General features: G+C 35.3%; 1 protein-coding gene across 1 annotated transcript in view; it reads right to left on the bottom strand.

Annotated features, from left to right (window-relative positions):
• BCAS3 (breast carcinoma amplified sequence 3) overlaps positions 1–16,081 on the bottom strand; it is a 655,658-nt gene that overhangs the window by 379,881 nt on the left and 259,696 nt on the right. The window contains exon 12 of the mRNA XM_011953652.1: positions 5,343–5,493. Within this exon, the coding sequence (XP_011809042.1) occupies positions 5,343–5,493 (151 nt within the window). The remainder of the gene's footprint in view (positions 1–5,342; positions 5,494–16,081) is intronic.

Raw genomic sequence — 16,081 nt, 5'->3', positions numbered from 1 at the left:
ACACCCACCTGTAGTCCCAGCTACTCAGGAGGCTGAGGCAAGAGAATCACTTGAGCCCAGGAGGCAGAGGTTGCAGTGGGTGGAGATCACACACCACTGCACTCTAGCCTGGCTGACAGAGCGAGACTCTGTCTCAAAAAAAAAAAAAAAGAAAAGAAAAGAAATGAGTAAATATAAAGAAGGGGAGGGGGAAAGAAATTAGGAGCTACTTCCATTTAAGGAAAAGGAAACCTATGAGAGAGCAAAATCATCCCATGTTTACTTCACAAAAAGTGGTCTACCTAGTACGAGCAAGGAAGTAACTTCATTTTCAATTTTAATATTTTTTATTCCCATGGAACTACCTACCATGACTTCCTTTTGAAATTGACTGTTCTTTGCCTGTGTCCATAAAATAATTTGTATATATAAATAATTTTAGATTTAAGCAGATAAAAGTAAGCTCATTGATGAACTTTTTTTGTGAATCGTTACACAGAAAATATTTTTTAAAACTTGATCACTCACTTGATAATGCCAAACATCTATGAAATGCTGCTAATAAATCCCTACTACAAAAACCTAACATCCAAGATATGGAGCAACCTCTTAGCACCTAATTTCACTTTTAAAAGATTAGGAGAACTATTCTTATTTATATATGATAAGAACATGATGGATGTGATAACCTGGTCTTTTTAAACCTCCAGTCTTAAACTGAAAGAAAACAGAGTCTGTTTGAATGGGTGATTATTGGAGCCAAATAATTTCCAACACTTCTTTTACCTCCATCAATGTATACTGTCATAGAGTCAAGCAGCAGCTGTTGCCAAAACAGGCCTTATTACCTCCAAGTGCTGCTTCAAGGTACTAAACAAGAAGGTGTAAATACATCTGTCTTCTGCTATTTGTAGTTCTACTGGCCTCATGTATGTCTTGCAGTGAGACAGATGGTCCCTGACACTGCACAGGCTTTCAGGCATATGTATTTGCAAACATAAGAAGGCAGATGTTGAATATGGTAAACACACGATTTGTCCCTTTAAGGTTTAAGTTGAGGCTTCTATCTCAATTTGGATATTTAATTACTGGATCCTAGAAATCTTTAGAAATCTCTACTTTAGAAATATAACACTTTATGGTTATTTTATGACTACGTACAAAATACCTCAGACATAGACCAAGTGGAAACTTATCTAACCTAAGTACATAATTTTACCAACTACATTATCAGGTATATTGAAAACAGAATATAATTTACCTGTCTATAAGTGGGTCACTCTGAGTTCTCTTTCTACATAAGCCATGTCACATACTTCTTGTTGATTTTATTTTAAAAATACTGGGGAAAGAATTTTATAAAATCAAAGCTTGAGTAAATGAGAATTTACAGAATAAAAAGAGACACAGAAAATAAAAACTCTCATTTGCTCATCACCCTGGTGACGTTAATGGAGCCATCAGATTTCTCAGCAAATACAATAAAATTTAATGTCAATAATTAATGGAAATTAGCTAACTCCAGTCTTAAGAATTTGTCATAGTAAAAAAAAATTTAATAAAATAAATATAGCCTTTAAAATCTAATACGATAAAAGCTAATAGGATGAAATATTGTCTGAGATCTGCTTCAAAACTCAGCATATGGCAAAAATGAAAATTCACAGAATATATTTGGTTCTCACAAATCAAATATTACTTTTAACAAGGCAAAACACATGTATTTTAGTGAAAATGTTAAATTTTAAGATAATAAAATCATATATTATATTCTGAAAACTTTATGATTAAATGTTTGGATAACTTATAGTAAAAGAATAATCAGAAAAGTCAATAGTAGTTTCCAAGTATAATCAACAAACTCTTCAGAGAGTGGCTTAAGGAGCGTTCCCCAGCCTTTGTGACACTAGGAACAGGTTTCAAGGAAGTGTCACCTCAGATCATGAGGCATTAGATTCTCATAAGGAGTGTGCAACCTAGGTCCCTCGCATGTGTAGTTCACAACAATAGGGTTTGCACTCTTATGAGAATCTAAAGCTGCCACTGATCTGACAGGAGGCAGAGCTCAGGCAGTGATGCTCACTCACCTGTTGTTCACTCCCTGCTGTGCGGCTCAGTTCCTAACAGGCCAGGGACTGGTACCAGTCTGTGGCCCAGGGGTTGGGGACCTCTGGCTTAAGGATATTGAATCTTGTCATCTAACAACAGTCAAGTATAAGTTATAATTGACCACTATCATCAAAGTCTTATCAGTTACTGTACTCTATATTAATAGGAAGGGATAAAAAAATAGTAGATGGCGAGAGAAAAAAGGAATAGTAGGTTGGGTAATTTGTAGTACACTAAAGCTATGCTACAAGTAGAAAGTTCACTGTATACAACAATTATGTGGAATTAAAAAAACTAATCAAATACATTCAAGATCACTTCTTCTGATAAATGTACTACAGTTATATAAGAGAATGTCCATGCCTTTAGAAATTACACATTGAAGTATGCAGGGGATAAGAGTATATACTAAGTCTGCAACTTATTGTAAGACAATTAGGAAAAACGTAACACGTTAGTGTATACACAGGCAGAGGGAGAGAACGTGAATGACGTGTTAGTGTATATTCAGGCAGAGGGAGAGAATATGAATGATAAAGCAAATAAGTTGATCTATTAACATTTGGGGCCGAGCGTGGTGGCTCATGCCTGTAAAACCAGCACTTTGGGAGGCCGAGGCAGGTGGATCACTTGAGGTCAGGAATTCGAGACCAGCCTGGCCAACATGGCAAAACCCCGTCTGTACTAAAAATACAAAAATGAGCTGGGTGTGGTGGTGCACACCTGTAATCCCAGCTACTAGGGAGGCTGAAGCAGGAGAATTGCTTGAACCAGGGAAGCAGAGGAGGTTGCAGTGAGCCGAGATCACACTACTGCACTCTAGCCTGGGAGACAGAGAAAGACTATGTCAAAAAAAAAAAAAAAATTGGGGAATTTGGGTATACAAGTATTCCTTTGGATAGTCTTGGAACATTTCTGTAAGTCTGAAACTATGTCACAAATAAATTAAAACCTAGTACTCATTGTGTGACAAGAATCAATTATTCTCTCTGAACACTTCAATACAAGGCATGCTAAAAAGAATTTGAAACCATGGCAGAAATGAAATGGTATGAATTGCGATACAAAGCCTAGTAAACAATATGATACAAGTATCTTAACTAACATTTGTTTCAAAGCACATAAAATAACTCAAATTGATAACACTTCCCCTATTAATAATTGTTCATAATACAACAGAATGCTCCAAAAATCTGAGAACAGAGAGCAAATTTTTATAAGAAAAGGAAACATAGGGATTTTATCTAAATTCATAATCAGTGGTAACACAGGAGGACACCAAATCACTAACAGTTTCTATTCATCTTAGTGTAGAGAGAAATGCAGTAGTAAGAGGGAGACAGAGAGAAAGAGAGCAAGAGATTTTATCTTCTTATGGAAAATTTCAAACACTACATAAAAAAGTAGACTCACTTCCTATCCCTCTCCATAAATATTATGAATTAAATTCTAACATCATATCATTTTATGCACTAAACTTCAGTTACTATTTCAGAGATACATTTGGAGAAGTTCATTAGAAAAAGAGAGCTAATCTTTGCATTATAAAACAGGACAGCTCTTATGTTAAAATTAAATAAACACACGCCAGAAACAAAGCACCAGAATATGCTTTTATGACTCCAGGAGCCTTTTGAACCTTCTTAAATTTCCCTCACTCTGAATATAAAATTAAAATACAGAGAAACAATTTTGAGGATGGTTTCACTCAGATTCAGGAAAGACAGGCTAAAATCTGTAAGTACTTTGGAGAACTGTACAATGCTGGAGTGAATCAAGACGATACAGTTATGTACTGACTAACTTCAGTAAGTAAAAAAGAAACTTTAAAGTTATGATTCCAGATTTAGTCCCATTTTTGATTCTACATCACAGGAATGTAATATACAATGAAAAAATAACCTAATTGTCAATATAAAGGACATAACCTCTTCACTATTCACAGCCATTATTCTTAACTTATTTTAAAATAAACTAATAGAGGAAGAGAAAGTTGAAATCCAACTTAAGATTATACTTTTGCTGGACCCAAGGAGTTAAAAAGTTGAAAAAAATTAAAAAGATATACAGGCCAAATTATTGGTGCCTTGACATGTCTGATTTGGGATGAAGTTTTGCTTAAAAATACAGCAAATGCCACAGACTCAATTTTATGTCTGCATGCAGCAACAGGGTCTCTCTATATACAAACACCACTCCACCTAGCTACAGGGTCAATTTCTATGTTATGGTGATACCTGGAGCTCAAAGGTCTTATCCCTGAGACTATTGAGTATTTCTTCTCACAAAAGTGACCTCCGTAAACACATTAATACTGAACACAACAAAATTAAGATATATTTACATAGCAGCCAAATAATTTAATATATTCCTTTCATTGGAAAGAACTTGAGGACTGTTTGAGGCCAGACAGGGTTTTCACCTGACTACTTTAATACAGAAATGTAAAAACATTGTTCCATTTCAAATTAGGTTAAACTTCAGGATTGCTCACTATGGAAAACAAGTAATTTGCCTATAAACATACACATTTTCTGATATAAAATGGATTTCCAGTGTTAACATACAATTGAATATCTAATAATATCATAGACCTAGCAGTTTATTTTCAGGAACCTAATGAAGTGATAATCTTATATTCCTAAGGGGTAGCAAATTGCTAAAATAAGCACAAATAAATCAAGTGAGTCATCAAAAGTCTTTAAGGAAGTTAATGACCAATCTTAATAAAGCCAAAATCTTAGTGCACTGGCTTTGAAAACTACCAATAACATCACATTGCCCTGACACTAACGACAGATTATTATATGTAAATTATATCTCAATAGAGATGATTTTTTTTCAAAGTATTAAAAAGATGGTTGTCATCTAAGGTTCTCTCCGTATTTCTATCTGTCAAAATTTGGGAGTCATTTCAAATCCCGAAAGAGCCAGGAAAATGAAACTGTACTTGCAGGCAAAGCCACAAGGCAGTAAGGATAAGACGAAGTAGATGGATCTGTTTTTGATTAGCCAATACTAGTTTTCACAGCTTGTCACTGCTTTGTTTTCTCGATGGATGTGTGTATACATGGTTGTGTGCAAGTATGTTTGTGCAAGTTTTATGCTTTGTACTTAATCTGATGCCATTAAGTCTCATTTGAGCTGGAAATGAAGAACATAATAAAAACCACACAAAGAAAAAGTATGTTTTATTTTTATTCATTCAACCCTATAAAACAGCTGTTAAGAAAGCACCAAGCCTGAAGCCTTACCCTGTTCGTTTGGTGATGGTCCCCAATGTCATTGGCTGCTTGATTTGTGCAAGAGGCATCACTACCATCAAGCTGGGGAGAGGAGAGAGTCGAGGGTTGCCAGGGTTGTTGTTGGTAAAATTGTTATAGGAGTCTTGGCTGTTCAGTTTTCCTACAAAGAGAAAAATAAAGAAAAGCATCACCAAGGGAAGTTTCCTATCTCTGATAGGGTTTTCACTGACTCCAGTAATCATTTAAGAAAGGCATCAAAGGGGCTGGGCGCGGTGGCTCACGCCTGTAATCCCAGCACTTTGGGAGGCCGAGATGGGTGGATCACAAGGTCAGGAGATCGAGACCACCCTGGCTAACACGGTGAAACCCCATCTCTACTAAAAATACAAAAATTAGCTGGGCACGGTGGCAGGCGCCTGTAGTCCCAGCTACTCGAGAGGCTGAGGCAGGAGAATGGTGTGAACCCAGGAGGCGGAGCTTGCAGTGAGTGGAGATTGCGCCACTGCACTCTAGCCTGGTCGACAGAGCGAGACTCTGTCTAAAAAAAAAAAAAAAAAAAAGGCCTCAAAGGTAGAATTGATGCCAAGAGAATTACAATTATGTGGATGAGAAGAAACCAAACTATTCTTGGAGAGCTGAATAGCTCATGCCTGCAATCCCAGCACTTTGGGAGGCCAAGGCAGGAGGCCAGGAGTTTGAGGCTAGCCTGGGCAACATAGTGAGACCCCATCTCTACAAAAAATTTCAAAAATTAGCTGAGTATTGTGGTACACGCCTGTCATCCTAGCTGCTCAAGACTGAGGCAAGAGGTCCAGAAATTCAAGGTTACAGTGAAATATGACAGCACCCCTGCGCTCCAAGCCTGGGTGACATACAGAGACCCTGTCTCTAAACAAACAAACAAAAAAGAAGTATTCTAGTAATACCAAGTGTGACTTAATTATTAACATATTTCAGTCTTTGGGAATTAGGGCTGAATTCCTTATCTTTCTAAAGACAGTTAAGGTGGTTTGTTGCCCTGCTTAGGTCCTCACATCCAACACAATCTGCTAGTTCCCCCATACCTTGTCAATTTCTAAACAAAAGCCAGCTGAGTTTTTCATAGGGATTACATTTAATCTGGAGATCAATTTGGGGAATACTGCCATTTTAACAATAATATGTCTTTTAATCCAAGAACTGGGGATGCCTTTCCATTTACCTAGGTATTCTCAAATTTCTTTCAATGTTGCTCTGTAGTTTTCAGGGTACAAGTTTTATACTTCTTTGATTAACTTACTACTAATTATTTCATTCTTTTTCATGCAATTTGAAAATGGAATTGTTTTCTTAATTTCATTTTTCAGATTATTCATTGCTAATGTATAGAAATACAGGTAACTTTTGTATACTGATCTTGTATCCTACAACTTTGCTGAACTCATTTCTTAGTTCTAGTAATTTCTTCTGGATTCCTGAGGATTTTCTACACACATAATTACGTCATCCTCAAAAAAGAGATAGTTTTACTTCTTCCTTTCCAGTCTAGATGACTTTTTTTTTTTTTTGCCTCACTGACCTACCTAGAACTTTCAGTGCAATGTTGATTTGACAGGGGAAAAGCAAACTTTGATTTATTTTTCACTCATTTTTGTGTATGTAGTGAGAGTTGAGGCTCATTGTGTTCTTTTTTTTAAAACATAGATGTGTAATTGTTCCATCACCATTTGCTAAAAAGATTATCCTTTCTCCTTTAATTGCCTTTCCATGTTTGTCAAAAACCAACTAACCATATACGTGTGGGTCTATTTCTGGATTGATCTATGTGTTCCATTGATCTACGTAGCCTTTCAGTAACACCACATTTTCTCAATTACTGTAGTTTTCTAGTGAGTCTTATTAATTGATGGGTTTATAGAGAAAGTATAAAAATTACCTCATTTTCTGTGTTACGGAATAAGCCAGTGCCTGTAAGCCAACAACTCTTTCATGCAAAAAACTTCTTATTGATCTAATGTTAATTTTATATCACTGTTCTTGACTGTTGATAAAAATTATCAACTCCATTTATGTGGTTAGCAATAGATAAGGCATTTAAAAAATGATAACCACAGTAAACACACATATAATTGTTTTTACTAATTTGAATTAAGTTGACAAATTTATGCACACAACAAAAGAATCCCCCCCAAAAGTCCTAATTAACATCTTATTTCTGAAACACATCCTAAAAGACATCTGCTTTAAAAATAGCATGGATTCAGGATAGAGGGAGAACTACCACACAGTATCTAATGGTAGCCTGAGAGGTAGTAAAAAGTCAAAAGTGCCTTTCTAAAAAATCATAACAAGATGACGGTGGCTTCAGAATTAGGATAATGGTTTAACCAAATATTACTTCTTCCTTGGACACAAATCTATCTTTTTATATTACTCTATAGAATTATCAAGTTAAACTCTGATAAATGTCTCTTTTGTAAAATACAGGGAAAGATAAGAAATTCATGCAAATAAAATAAATCGTTCTCTATCTCCTCAATTTCCAATTCAGAATACACATTAAAGTTAACAGAAGCCATCTATACCTGTTGCAGGAATAACAAAAGACAGAATTCACAATACATACAAGATGATTTAGGCTACAACATAGAACCTTGTAGAAAATATGAAGAGGGAAATCACATTAAAATATCATATTTGTGGAAGAATATGAGAATAACTGCTTTATAGTTAAGCCATTCAAAGTAATTTATTATCACACTCTCAAGGCCAAAATAGATGTAAATAATTATAAAATTGCTATTAGACAACTATGCTAATATTAATTTGAATTTGAAATCCGACTGCAACTTTATGTTACAAGCTGGTGAAAATTAAGGTATATCATATATTTTTCACAACTAGTAAACAAATATTTGTTGGGTGCCTTAACCTAAGATAACACTGTAAGGGACTGTTTTCCTTGTTACCGTGAAGCTTACAGTCTAACATGCACCAACAGGAATCATTAAGTGCTAATTGCCTAGAACTAAAGATAAGGAGACGTGGGAACACCTTTATTTGGAAAAGGGCTAAAGGAAAAGGGCAAATGGGATATGATCTAGACTTTGAAAACTGGACAAAATATGGATACGGGTAGGAGAGAAGGAATATTCTGGGCATCAAGGATAGTATGAGGGAAGCATGGTCTAAAGGGATGCCATTACAGGAGGAGTAGTGAGGAATCTCTAACGATCGCAGATAAAATATTTCAGTTTTAGGAGGACCTCTCAACTGAGCCAGAGGAGTAGGAACTTAGGTTAAGTTCTTCAGAAAGGGAACAGTATAGATGTTGAAGTCATTGAATTTGACAGATAAAAGGAGTGGTCTAGGAAAATGAAGTGATTCATTAAGAAGTTCCAAATCTGTGGTTTAGCTAGGCACGACTTAAAATGTTTCACTCTCTCACCAGGATAAAGGACAACCTCAGGATAGCAAACAAAGAACTTCAGATCTATCCTTCTCAACCTGTGTTTATGCTGCAGAGTCCATTTGAAACCAGCACATCTGAGAGGGTAAAATAAGTTGTGTAGGTTTTACATGCATGTTCATGTTCACAGGGGTGGTGTCTGTCTTACATATTAATGGATACGGCTAGCAACTTATAAACACAGCTTTAATGAAACAATGAGTATATTAATAAAATGGTCAGTAAGGCCAAGATCTAAGAAGACAAAACTCAGAGAAAAAGCTACTAATTCTAATAGTCTTCAATAGCGTAGTTTCAGTAGTGAGGTGGAAAAGTCAGAGTTTAAAAATAAGCAAAGGGACTGCTGATAGGATAAAAATCAAGGTAACAGACAGAGAACAAAGATTTAAAGACTGACACTGAAAAGAAGACATTAACAAAGATGACATACTGCGCCAAGCAAGTTTCATTCAACCTTCGCTCTGTCACTTCACACTTTTGGAGGCTTATTGGTATCAGGCCCTGTTCTAGATTCTGAAGAAGTAAGCCCAAGGGACTTTCAAAGAGTTCATAATATAATGGTACAGAAAGACATATTAACAAAAAATGAAAAATGGGAGAAAACCATGCTAATAAATACATCTGAAAAATGACTCAGGAACAAAAAGGAAGGAGTCACTTTTATTACTGTTTTAAAGGACAACTTAAAAAGGGAGAAAAGGTATACAAATTTGGAGCATAAAGGAGGGAATCTCTATCTTCTTATTTTGCTTTTCTAGTAGAAAATAAAGGAGGAGAGATGTATAAATAACATCAGAAGTTAGTAAAATCAAAGAGCTAGCTTAGACAAGAAATCTCAATAGCTGACACAGACATGTAAATAATACACATTAAAGAAATAAATGAAATAACTACACAGAACAGCCTAGCAATCCTTTATGCCAGGACCTATTGTTAAAATCTTTAGTTATAAATGATTTTACACTATTTATTCTGTCTTGGATTTTCTTTGAAAATGCATCTAGAATCTAAGAAACCTCCACAATACTGAAGACTCCACCAAGATGCCTGGACTCCTGAGGATAGTGTCTTACAAGTCATTAATAGCAAACAGCTCAATAAATGTTTGCTGAATGAAGGAAATGTATTTATTTCCATATCCAGGACATAGAGAAAAATATGGCCCTATGAGCTATAGAAAAAATAATTCTGGAGGGGACTCAGTACTTCAGAAGGTTGCCAGATGACTGGAGTCTGCAGCTTTCACTATTCTGCTCAGTCTCATGTTCACTGGACTAGGAGGTTAGATTTGATAACTTTAAAAATAGATCTTTAGACATTTCCATGTGGTTATATCAAGCCTAAATTTTCAAGCCAGAATTCTTCATTAAATCTCAAGCCTCTTAGTATAAAGAAGTTCAGCAGGAAGAAATCTGCAGTGTCGGCCTTGGACCTGGATGAAGTCTATCGCTATTCTTTTTCTTTGCTCCACCTCTCAGAAATACATAAGATACAAATAATATTTCTGAGATCTATGAAGAGAGTTACAAGGTATCACCTTCACTAACCCTTCTTTACTATAGTCTTCTATTTTTCCCTTTACTGCATGAGTACAATGAAAAAGAACAGAGGTTACTTAAGTGCAGTTTTGGTAGTGGACTGCATGAAGTCTTGAGATACATAAAATATTTCACACACCATTATACTTTCAAATTCCAGCTAAGAGGAGACCTGTAAGTGACAAATGCCATGAGAATGAATATTCTCACAGTATTTCTGGCACAAGCAGACAGAGGAAGTCCCAAAAATCTCATGAGAAAATAAGCTCATCTAAGACTCTCATCCCAGTTTTTTGGGCTTACTCTATATAGATAAACTTGCATAAGCCTCAGGCTTTTGGGTCTTTATCCAAATCCACTAGAGCTTTGATCCTTTAGAGGTTTACCAGTCCCCACGATAGATGGAGTTCTCTTGGGGGGAAGAAATTCCAAGTTCCAATAAAATGGTTTCTCAATAAGTTAAAGCAGGAATTCTATTTGGGGACATAAAATTATTTAAAAATCAGAATTTTTAAAACATCCCTTGATGTTTAAAGCTACGATGTCTTGTTTTATTCTGTTTTCAGTTTTTTGTTTACTGCTATTATTGTTTTTAATGTTATAATACAAAGCCATTAAACCAGAACCATTCACTCTGGGATTCAACCACTGACTTTCCGTGTTTATCTTCTAAAAGTTTGCAATTAAAAAAAAAAAAAAAAGGAATTATGAAAACAACTACTGTGCTCTTTTTTTTTTCTGTTATCTTTTGGATAAAGCATATCTATAGGTATGTTGTACTTTGGGGGACACAAACTCTCCATCTCCATACTAACACGTAGTTCCACTGTCTGCATATATGAGAATGGCGTGGTGTGATCTGTTTACTAAAAGTTTTGCTAACTTCAAAATGCCACCTTACTTATGCTTTGTCCTATATTATGTTTTCCCAGACATTTTATACTATAAAAACACAGAAGAAAAATGGATTAAGTTGAGGATAAAAGTGAACAGAGAAAATAACAATGGGCTTTGTTGCCGCGCTGAAGGAACAGCTTGTCAGGTCAGCTTTGCAGAGAGGCATATTCCCAAACCAGTCATCATTAACAGACTCACTTCCACAGGAAAAAAAAAAAAGACAGAGTCTGAAAACTCCGGACAAAAGAAATCCCTGCAGACAAAGTAAAAACAAATTAAAAGACCCATTATAAAACACAGATGCTACAAGGAAAATAAACTTTCTAAGATTTACTGGGCTTTGACAAACTTGGACATTTGTGGAAAAGACATCAGCAGCAACTCCCAGGTAATGTAGCTGCAAAGTTAGACTCCTTTCTGTTTTATCTTTACCCTCTGTGCAGAAGCTGCCAGGTTGGTATTCTTAGCTTCTGAATGCAGTGATGTGAGAACATGTGAATGTGGCAAACTGCCAACTCCAAGAACTCTCTAAAGCTAGCAAAACTGAAATTGTTGAACATTTCAGATTATGTTAAATATTAAAGTTACTATCAGTGTATCTGTGTGTACATATGTATAGTTGTCTTTCTTCTGAAATGCAAACAAGAAGAGGGGAAATAAAGAATGAATGTATATGCATCCTTTCTATGTCTAAAAAATTTCCATATCTTACCACACTGTGAACAAAAGGACATAAAATCGGTTAAAAAATCATTAAGGAATCAAATGATAATAGTTGTAGATCAGAAAGTACCTTAAAGGAGTGTCATTCCAGGGAGATAGAGAAATTCTTGTTACAGGTTTCTAAAAGTTATTGTTAATGGAGGACAAAGAAAGATTCTTTAGGAATAGAAGGTATGAGAAACTAAGACCTACAATGGAATAAAGTGGGTCAAGTGAAACATTTGGAGGATAAAAAGAGCACTGTGCTTTTGTTGTCATTAGAGATATGAGGTAAACAAGTATAGAAATGGCAAAACTTCATTTGCAAAAACAGCTAAAGGACAGTAAGCAACGGTGCCCTATGAAAGAGCAGTGTTATTAGGAGATCCACATATCATTTCTCTTGTTCTTATCACAGACACAGACCTTACCCACTTTAGGCACTCCACTTTTCTCAAGGTTTACAATAGACATCTTCCTACAACTCAGTACTCTAGACTCCTACGACTGTATTAAATTCTGTTCTCATCACCTCTCCATACACTTATCTACAAGACCCACTATGGTTCTAGAATATAAGGTCCTCACCTAGTATCTTTGGTCTCCTATTTTGAACTCTCGCATTTTGAAATCGGATTACTGAGCCACACTGAAGGCCAAGGTCAATGTGACTCTCTGGCACTCCTCAGAAGACAATTCTACAAAACAACCCCAGTCCCAAATAGCTCCTTTATTTTTGCCCTCTTTGCAACACTTTACCTCTTCTAAGACATCATGTAGATGTTCTATTCCCTATATCATATGTTTCAAAAATAAAAACTAGATGATGAGTTCTACTGGGCATTTTTTTTTTTTTTTTTTTTTTTTTTGGTAAACTTTTGTCTTCTACAGAAGAACAAAGCTTTTGGTCTGTTTTTAATATCCTGCTGTGGAATTGACAGGGATAAAAATCTAAAATATACCAAGGAGTTTAACTAAGTTAATTCTGTAGTTGAAAAGCTCTGACTTCTTGACTCTGTCAAAGAATACAATGGTAGCTTGTTTTGAAATAGTCACTGGAAATCTGGGCTCTGAAAAGTTAAAAACACTGCTTAGTTCTTGCTTGCCATCCAATCTAACATTAAAGCTTTTTCAACCAAACTCTCAATAATTATTTAATAAAAAAATACCCTGTGTAAACGAGAATTTCCTGCAGGTAGGTTAATTTTGGTTGGGATGGGAGTGTGTGTGTCTCTCTCTCCATCTCTCTCTTCTCCCCTCTCCTAGATGAGAATGTCAAGCTTCCCAGCTGCAGTTCCAGGACTTTCACCCTCGTTTATGACCTTTTCTCAGGCATGTTCCAGTATAATCTGTAATCTACTCAAGTCGGAAAAGGAAACAGCAGCACCCTGGTGAGAAACAGTGCCTTCTGACCCACATACCAAACTGGGCGGAAGCAATGCTTGTTCACAGGAGCCAAGGAGAGTAGAACACACAACTAAAAGAAAATGAATTTTGTGTGTGTGTGTGTGTGTGTGTGCGTGTGAACATAAACACAACAGTTTAGGTGACAATTAAAGACAGAAAATGCTGAAAGACAATCCTGTCTGGGCACTGATTTATTTTGCCTATAAATTTTGGAGGCAATCAATGGTGAAGTAAAAACACTGCAATTTTTGATGCATTTCAAGCAAAAACACTTGTTGCTTTCTTTGAGTAAAAAGTTCACGTCACCATAGACATTACTGTAGGTACTTTGAGAAAGGGTGGGAAGGTAGGAAGATGAGAGAAATCTCCCACAAAATGGACCCGGAAACAAGAATCCAATCTTTTTTTCTTTTTTAACGGGATGGGGATTGAGATTATTAATGATATTGCCATCACTTCTCCCCACTACATACAAAGTAGCCTGCATGGAGCCTTGCCTAGGGCTTATTAAATGTCACTAGAATTAAAAGTGTACTTTCAGGAGAACTGAAACTGTATATATTTATGTATGAATACTCCAATAAATAATTTGCTAGGTAGTTTTCCTTTTCTATTGTGAATCCATTATCACCTGTTAATTATTATCTGAATGTGCTGGCTACTATAACATATAAATTTAAGTATTTTTCTTCTCTTAAAGCTAAACTAAACCCAACAAATTTAGAAATTTGATGCCTAAAAATTAAAAGTCATAAAGAAATAATTATTGTTGCTAAACTTCTAAGTAGAGCAAGCACAGTCGACACTACTCCAAAAGGTAACAAGGTGGGCCTAGAACAAGGAATATGGAAAACTTAGGAGGCAAAAATTACCCTAGAAAAGGAGATGAAATCAACAGTTAGAAACAATGCTAATAAAATGCAAGAACACAGAAGGAAAAATAATAGAACTAGCTGTGAGGAAATCTACTGAAATATAAAAAATCTGTCTGAAAAGTTTCATGCAGTTAAGTCTCAATCACAGAGTCAACCCAAACTTATAAGTTAAATGAACAAAATATCCTCCCTCAAAGTGGTAAGTTCATTACTTATTATTCTTAGAGCACTCCAAGATTTTGGAATGAAGAAAATTTATTAAGAGTTGGTGCTCTTAATATTTAAGAAGGTTTAGCAATTTTTAATTCATTTTAACTATTAGGATTGTAGTTTGACACTCTTTCAACAATGAAAAATCAAACAAAACAGTAAAAAGACTATATCTAACATGAGAGGGAGGAAAGTAAATTCTTCATATGTATAAATAAAAATTTAAAAAAACAGATCTTTGACCTTAAGCCTCAACCTATTTCTAAATGTATCATATTAAAGCACCCTGAAAATTTCCCACTCCTCTGAATCAAGCTCGAATATAGTACTGAAACTAAGTTCTCAAAAGTGAGGAGTTTTAGCCTAATGAAAAATCCCCAGAATTAAAACTCCATAATCTAACATCCCTTAGAACAAGTCTGAGGCGAAATGTGCTCCCCAAAGTATAAGACCTCATTAAATTATTTCTTGAAAATACTCTACACTCAACTCTCCCATCTTTATCTCACAATGAATTTTCGGTATCAACAGAGTAAATAGAAATTCTTTACTGTAGATGGAAAAAATATGGAATCCTATCTTCTTGTTTCAACAAATGTGACTTTATTACTTAAACTGCTAAACATACAAGACGTAGAAGTATCAGAAGTTGGTTCTGAGATAAACACTTTGTAATAAGATGAAATACAGAATTAATTGCAAGATTTAAAGTGTATTTTCTTAGATCTGGAGAACTCAAAACTATTTAATTTTACATTTGCAGAACTTATCTTTATATACTTTGTATACCTATACATTAAAGAATGTACACTTAAGGAACAATTTAATATAAAATCAAAGCATTTTCTCTTGAATAAAAAGTATAGCCACAAAATGTAAGTAACTTTCCTAACAATCAAAATGATGTAAACTGAAAGAGCAAAGACTCTCTTCTCCCCACAGTCCCCTATTCTCCCGCTCCATCCTACAGACGCCTTCCTTCTTTTTACCCATGACTGTTAAGGATATTTTCTGGCTCTATTTCAGCATCATGACTCAGGTCATGAGAAGTGTCAAAGATGCATTTCCTTCAGATGGGAAAGAGCAACAGATTATAACAACCATACAAAGATGGGAGTACAGTACGAAAGGGCCAAATCAGCATTTTTGACAACAGGGCAGATAAAACCTTTTCTATTCACATATACTTTATTTCCAGTTTTAAAACATTTAAATATCTATCAAAATATGCTTACATATTTTACTCAAGATGAAAACAGGAAACCAATACTCCATTTAGCTGCCTAAATTATCAACAATTTGTGGAACAGTTTACCAAAAAAAAAGAAAAAGAAAGAAAAAAAATCAAACTAAGCACATCACACAAATACTACTAGTTCAAGCCCTTCTCTTCTAAATTTACTTTTCCAAAAGTATGCCTATGACTTTACCTATGTACGTAAAACCTACTTTTACAAAAGATCCTTGACAGTAAGAATCACAAAGAGGAGTGATACCACCACCATCCCCAGTTGAGAAATAATGACTCTTCTTTCCCTGTAATTCCCTGTGAAGCCAAAACACTTTCTTAATCAGCTGGAGCACTGCCGGAAAACTATATTCATTTATCAGTACTGTCATGCTATTTTTTTCCCTCATCTATGGTTTTATCAAATATAGACACATTTCAAT

The sequence above is a fragment of the Colobus angolensis genome, unplaced genomic scaffold (assembly GCF_000951035.1).
Source record: "Colobus angolensis palliatus isolate OR3802 unplaced genomic scaffold, Cang.pa_1.0 Scaffold37, whole genome shotgun sequence".
Taxonomy (NCBI): Eukaryota; Metazoa; Chordata; class Mammalia; order Primates; family Cercopithecidae; genus Colobus; species Colobus angolensis.
Note: the sequence above shows the minus strand (reverse complement) of the source record. Positions and strands in the feature narration are given on the sequence as shown.